The following is a 7,636-nucleotide window of genomic DNA, read 5'->3' on the forward strand; positions in this document are numbered from 1 at the left end:
TTGTTTGTTTGTTTCGAATAGGCTCCGAAACTACTGGACCGATTTGAAAAATTCTTTTTCCATTAGAAGCCGACATTGTCCCTGACGAACATAGGCTACTTTTAAAATAAAAAAAAATATTTTATTTTTTTGGTTTCATGTGTGTTTTAATGTTTCCGAAGCGAAGCGAGGGCGGGTCGCTAGTTATATATATTTTTAACGGAGACGTCGACGATTCCTTCTCGTGTTCTCAGTGGGGTACATGTTCAGTATTTTATTTTTCGTCTCCAATGCATCTTCCTTGACTGAAACAATGTTTTTTTTTAAGGAATACTCTCAGGAAAAAAAGTCAATTTCTTAATACGATCGATCACATACGGCATTTACGTTTTGATATATGTGTATGTGCTGCGGTAATAACTACCTCAAGCACCGGTCATCGTTCGCGTCGAATCCGTTGCTTGCGACGAAGGGCTCGACGAGTAAATTAACCCTCAGACACAGCCCACTGAGTTTCTCGCCGGATCTTCTCAGTGGGTCGCGTTTCCGATCCGGTGGTAGATTCTGCGAAGCACGACTCTTGCTAGGGTTCGTGTTAGCATCGTTGTCAGGTTTGAGCCCGGTGAGCTCACTTACTAGTTAAGGTTCCGCTGGAATAGCCTCTCTAGGCTACCAGCTTAGGTAGGTCTGCCACCACAACATCCCTACCTACTGCGAACTGGTCATGCAGTCATTTTGAAGAGCTATACTACACAATTAGATATTAGATTCACAATGGGTGGAGGCATTTGTGTTTTGATGTATATATGCTGTGATTTTTTTTTAAATCCTACCTATTCTAGTAACCTCGAGGGGTTATACTAGATTCACTGAACTAGTGGGTGAGCTCACGGGGCTCTAATCTGACGATGCTGCGGTAACAACTTAATAATGGGTGAGCTGTGAGCCGAAAATTTGCAAAAATAAGGTTTCATTTAATTCAGTATCCTCTAGTTATCGATTTACATTAACGGGTACTACGAATAATTTAACTCACATTGTACGTTGGGGGTGTCAGATGAAACGCTTCTCATCAGTTGCATGTCAAAGCCCATTCCTTCATAATCCACGTTCATTCTTATAGGCCTAATTGACTTGTTTTCTAAGAAAATTATGGCCGAATGTGGTAACACAGGATCATAGACTCCTCTAAATAAATTCAAATAATTTTCTCCGGCTGGCAACACCCGGTTTTCGGAGGCGTTAGATGTGCTTAAACCATTATCTTGAAATGAATCCTCAGTGTTAGATTCGAAACCATTGGAACAACCGGGCTTAGAATCAGCTTCATTTTTAGTTCCGTAAAGTTCTTTGTTAATTTTTGGGTATTTGTAGATAATTCCGGACATTTTTGCTTCGTTTTCGCTTATAAATTCAAAGTCTGATGAATGATAGCCATCTGAGTCTTGTTCTTCTTCTAACGTTGATATAGGAATAGTGTTTAAGTCGTGAATTGATTTCAAATTTGTAACTGTTTGGTGGTTAATTTCATGTTTTAGTTTGGTTCCGTTACCTTGATCGAATTCCTCATCAGAGCTTAGAGATATAACATCTATGTTAAATTTTGTTCCATCGATGACTGAATCATCCATTTTCTCTTCCCTAATAGGTCCAACTACAGGCTCAGTTAAGTCTATAATTTCTGAATTCGCGATAACATTATTGGGTTCATCAGTAAATTTAACATTTGTACTATAATTGCGCTGTGTTATATCATTATTCACAGTTTTATTGCCGTCATTTTCTTTATTTTTATAACAGACCGGTTCATTGATTTCTATTTGGTTATTATTTTCCGAATTTTCATCGAATTTAAAAGCATTTAGACATTTATCATTAACTGGGTTTTTAATTATTCCATCGTCAATATGATATTTATCATTAATTTGCATGAAATTATTTATTTTCTTATCACTTATCGGGTTTCTACTACTGTTTGTTTTTTGTAAAGAATCAGTTTCAGCTATTACACAAATTCGTTGCTCGTTTATTGTATCATTAAAAAACATTACATTCGTTTTTGGTAAAATATTCTCAACGTCCGTTTCACTGCCCACTTTAAAGCCACTGTTGTAAATATTTGGATTTTTAACATCCACAGTATCATTTATATCAGTTTCATTGTTAATTTTAGCGCACATTTCAAAATTGGTATCATTAAGGTTTGGTTTTATATCTTTGGATTCATTTAATTCAACAGCTTTCAACACTTTATCTTCAGTAATAGTTTCAATTTTAGATAAATGATCATGATCATTTCTTAACGCTCTTTTAGTTGATATGGAGGTATCTATTTGTGCCTCATTAGCTGTTAGTGGATCGCTACCATTCATTTTCCTGATTTTATTTTTAAGCCTGTTTACAATGTTTTTAAGAGAATTCATCGCTGTAACTGGAACACGTGAAAAAAGTTTTAAATTTTCGCGAGTACATACATCTACTTTTGTAAACACTTTTACCGGGTATTTACAATGGTTTTAAAGGTTTCAAAAAAATTATATATGCCTCTTTATTAATAGTGTTCGAAATGAAAATGCACTTAACATTAGACAATAATAATTAAAATTAGATTACTTTAAAGTTGAGATTGTCGTTAATTAATCATCACGCCAGCCCGACTTCCATTGCCTCTTGCTGACTTTAATACACCGACTTATTTACTTACACACTGACTTTATTACTGGTGGTAGGACCTTTTGTGAATCCGCACGGTTAGGTACCACCACCCTGCCTATTTCTGCCGTGAAGCAGTAATGCGTTTCGGTTTGAAGGGCGGGGCTGCCGTTGTAACTATACATGAGACCTTAGAACTTATATTACAAGGTGGGTGGCGCATTTACGTTGTAGATGTCTATGGGTTCCAGTAACCACTTAACACTAGGTGGGCTGTGAGCTCATGCACCCATCTAAGCAAAAACAAAAACTTTTTCCAAGTTCTTGTTCAATTTTGTTAATTGTCATATTCGACCTATGCCTTGAAATTATCATAAATGTGCAGATTTGACAAATTATTTTTTATGAATTTTTTTGTAGTTAAAGTGCCTACGGTTTCGTAATATTTTTCTGTATATAAAAAAAAGTCAAGGAAGAAAGAAATTTTATTATTTTGTTTAGATCGCTTTCTCAAGTACCTAAATGTAAATTATCAAATCAACAAATTTTTACACACACAAATGTTACACATGTCACATTATAATATGTTAATAACGTAACATAATTTATTTGGTATAGTTATACACTTACCTACTTGTTTAGTAGTAATAAATATCCAGAAAGGGAAAACTTACTATTTATGAAGTCTCTAAAACAAGGTTCCCGTAAATTATAACATCAATTTGGATATTACACACAGATGCATTAATTTTGTACAATAAAAAACAGAAAAAAAAACGGCGGGAATTTATGACAATGACATAAGGTATTTAACCATACAGCCCCACTATTTATTTGTTTTTACACTTATTAGTTGAAAAAATAAAACAAGTTTAATATTAAAAATGACGATTTTACTTTATTTTAACAAACTGAAAAATGTTGTAATATACGTTTTTACAAATGCAGATGACATATTCGAAAGATATCATATTAAAGTATGTTAACAAGATTCTTGCTTGAAAAAGTCTAGTTTCTGCAAACACAACAATATACATATTGTATTAAACAGCCAAACCAGATATAAAATATTACAATTAAAATTAAGATAAGTATTCTAATAAATACAAAAGATATATCACTTTTTCCCGGATTTCTTTATTCCACCCTGGGTAAGTGGACCTTTTTGAGTTGCCTTCGCCTTGGCTTCCTATAAAAAAAGAAAATATACAGAAAATTGCTTATTTTCTCGTAGATTTGGAAGGATTGGTATTATTTTACTTAAAAAAAAAACTGCTTTAAAATATATTTGCAATTGCATGTTTGGTTTTGTAGCACGAGATGAGTTGAGTGTAAGCCTCCGATTTTTTGTTAACTAAAATTTGTATGTAGTCGGAACGTTTGCCTATGTTTGTCGCTAGAGGCGCTGTTACAATTGTATACAAATTTGAGTTAACTTTTACGCTATCGAGAACGTTAAAAAACTCTCACTAAGCACACTGGTGATACGTCTTTAACCCCGCCTATATACATTACATGAGCAGTAATAATAGTTTTATATGTCGGTTGACTCATGCTTCAAACAGCATGATTGCTTTATGGATTAAATTTGCACGATCGTGGAAGCTACTGGTCTGGGAATACAATTCAACTTACCAACATTATGAACATCATGGATATATTAAAATCTATTTCAGAAGTTATTATATATACCTGAAGAGCCTTCTGTTGTTCTTTTAGCTTCTGTTTGTGGGCTAGATCGTCTTCGTCCATCTCCTTGGACTCCTTCTTGGGTGCTTTCAGGGGTTTCTTTTTGCCACCTTCACGGCCAGACATCTGAAGCAAAGATTTTCATGGAAATATTATGTTTCAGGCTATATATTAATCTTTATTATACTTTAGAACAATACCACAGCACATAGGAATATGTTTGTGATATATTTGTGTTATTTAATTGTATGTTGTTTGGTCTTTCCCATTTTTCTATATGGAAAATACATGATAGCTTAAACTCTAGCCTACCGTGTGTTTAGCTTAGAGTCCCTCTAGGGCCTAGAGGGACTATTCGTGACAGGGAAGATCGAGGGAAAGGCACCGCGCGGGCGCAGTCCATGGAGGTGGTTCGATCAAATCCGCACTACACTAGAAATCCCATTCCACTAAGCCCTTCATGCAGCCAATGATCGGAGGCAATGGAGGGACATTAACAAAAAGTAAAATCCTGTCGAAATATGATGGTCATGACCCTCAGCAGTAAGGAAACGATGCGAGGACAAGGAATTGTATGTTATATAAATTACTGATAGATGAACTCATTTGTGGGTAGTTTCTATCTCCAGTACTATAATACTGACATTCCTGATTCCTCTTGAAATAGAATGGCATTATCTTCAGTTATCACAATTCGTTGACACTATTGATAAAAACTACTTTTTCAGTTTAATTACAAATGTAAATTCTCTCTATAAATTTTTTTATTGCCCTTGTAGGCAGACGAGCATACGGCCCACCTGATGGAGAGTTCTTACCGTCACCCATGGACTTCAACAGAGCCAAGTCGCTGCCTACCGAAGTCCAATGGTTGTTCTGGCTTTTTTTCGTCTGTAGAATTCAACCCCTTCAAGAAACAGACACATACCAAAAAAACTAATGTGTAGTAAAGTGATTTTGTAGCTTCAATACCTAACAGTACATGGTAATTATGTCCGTTTAGATCGACTGTAAGAACTGTGTAGTTTATTGTTTAAAGGGAAGACCATTAATGATTTTCCTTCATTGGTTCATAATAATATTGCACTCAGCTTTAAGCAACAAACATAACTAAACATTTGCTGATCTGAACAAGTGCTTTTTTTTAAATTATAAACTATTTGAAATGTATATAGCCTTAAATGAAAGGTCACAGACGTAATTAATTGAGTGGATAAGACAAATCCTTATTAATACGCTTTTATTAGCTTCATACGTATGTTAATATGTAATGGAATCTTTGAACATGATTTAGACTCATTTAAAACGTCAGATTCACTAGAAATTTGGCATAATTATCAAGAACCGATGACCATTCAATATTTTAAAGAGTTAGACTTGTTATTTAGTTTTGGCAGTCATAACAACAAATTTAGTTGAGTGATTTGAGCCTTCTCTTTTTCACTTAGCAAATTGCAAACTGTAGTATTTGCCTTAATAAACATTAATGAATAATTAATGATACATAATTCTACTAAAAAACTAAAAAACACACTTTTATAAAAAATCCAACCAAAAACTAGAAAATAAATTTATTGTAAAAAAGTGTGAGTTGCTTTTTAAGATATCATCAAATAGTCGATTTAATGTATTGCATTGAATGTGTACTTGGCAATGAGAAATAGATTTTTTCAATTGACACCTTATAATAATTGCTAGCCTTGTCACATGCAAATTGTGTTATAAATTTAACCAATAACGAGTCAAGGATATGTTTTAATATACAATTACACACATACTCATTTATACAATACGAACAAAGTTGCAAAAATCTAAATAAACATAAAAAGTGTTTTATTGTATTAGACACAACATGCTGAAGTATTAAGACTTTAAGAGTTAAATATTCACAATTAGGTGGGTGGCGCATTTACGTTGTAGATGTCTATGGGCTCCAGTAAACATTTGACACCAGGTGGGCTGTGAGCTCGTCCACCCATCTAAACAAAAAAAAAAAAAATATTAAATTGAGTCTGGATGTGAGTCGGAAGAGACATTATAATATATTTTTTAATACATAAATTTACAATCGAAGTTTTAAAATATGTTAATAATCGCAAAGCATTATACTATACACTAAATAGACTAACTTACAAAAATTACAGCGAACAATATGCTCGACAAGTGATGATATAGAACACAGGAGCTTACAAGTAAATGGCTCATAGAAATTATTTGTTGAGGTAAAGAAAACAATAACATCAAGTACATAACATTACTATAAATTCATTGAAAATATTCCGTTCAGGTTGGTACAGAATTCCTTCGAAAAAAAAAAAATAACATCAGTACCTACATAGCCATTAGTGCCATTTACAAAAAATATTAAGTATTCCAGATGCAAAAAGTTTTGAATTGTTGTAGATAGTTAATGTATTCATTGTTTTACATTTCACTATTGTAAAGGAATGTTTCAACCCATACTTGTGTGAAAGTTTGGTTATAATTTTGTCAGATGCATGATCTATCGGATGGATCTATTAATACATATACTATTTAACGATAATTTATAAAAAAAATAAAGATAATTAATAAGAAACATTCGAACAACGCTATACCTAGTATTGAATATAGTATGTTTTTTCGTATGTTTTTTCGCAATAACCTTACAATAATAATGTTGTTGAGTTTAGAAAACTAATACTATTTTTAAATACGCTAAACAATAAAATATCTTAACTTACGGTTGTACGCTGAAACGCTGATTAATTTACGAAATAGATGTTAAATGTAAATATCACGCGTTGGAGCACGAAAATGTATTTAAGTATTTAAATATTTGGGAATTGGCCGTTCAATCATGAATCGATAACCAACCGGTGACGAATTTTGACAAGACATTGTGAGTAGTAGCTTCATTTTCCAACCGGAAAGGCCATGGTATCACAGCACACAGCCTTATCTTTTATATTTAATATTATGTATTCTGTTATATGAAAAACTAGCGACCCACCCTCGCTTCGCTTCGGAAACAGTAATTTATTATTGATTTCTCCACTATTTAATGGATGTTATTATACATAATAAACCTCTATCTAATAAATCTCAATCACTCAATTTATTAAAAAAAACGCATTAAAATGCGTTGCGTAGTTTTAAAGATTTTAGCATACATAGAGATATACAGGGATAGAGAAAGCGACTTTGATTTGTACTATGTAGTGATAGTATGGACGAAATGAAGTTGATTTATTTGAGACTATAAATAATCAATTGGGATGAAATTAAATGAAACGTGATGACGTGGGATGAAATAAAGTCTCAGTAAAATGGTGTT

General features: G+C 33.2%; 2 protein-coding genes across 2 annotated transcripts; both read right to left on the reverse strand.

Annotated features, from left to right (window-relative positions):
- Window positions 1–119: 119 nt before the first annotated feature.
- Window positions 120–3,418, reverse strand: LOC149503420 (uncharacterized). The gene is made up of 3 exons (XM_089735940.1): window positions 3,262–3,418; window positions 1,016–2,404; window positions 120–284 (listed from the first exon to the last, which is right to left on the reverse strand). The coding sequence occupies exons 2-3, from the start codon at window positions 2,400–2,402 to the stop codon at window positions 196–198; spliced, it is 1,476 nt and encodes a 491-aa protein (XP_089592066.1). The 5' UTR covers window positions 2,403–2,404; window positions 3,262–3,418; the 3' UTR covers window positions 120–195.
- An 84-nt stretch (window positions 3,419–3,502) lies between these two features.
- Window positions 3,503–7,202, reverse strand: LOC114245689 (translation machinery-associated protein 7 homolog). The gene is made up of 3 exons (XM_028177953.2): window positions 7,044–7,202; window positions 4,324–4,446; window positions 3,503–3,820 (listed from the first exon to the last, which is right to left on the reverse strand). Exons 2-3 carry the CDS (start codon window positions 4,444–4,446, stop codon window positions 3,749–3,751), a joined length of 195 nt encoding a protein of 64 aa, XP_028033754.1. The 5' UTR covers window positions 7,044–7,202; the 3' UTR covers window positions 3,503–3,748.
- Window positions 7,203–7,636: the final 434 nt, after the last annotated feature.

This window comes from Bombyx mandarina, chromosome 02, assembly GCF_030267445.1.
Source record: "Bombyx mandarina strain Sakado chromosome 02, ASM3026744v2".
Classification (NCBI taxonomy): domain Eukaryota; kingdom Metazoa; phylum Arthropoda; class Insecta; order Lepidoptera; family Bombycidae; genus Bombyx; species Bombyx mandarina.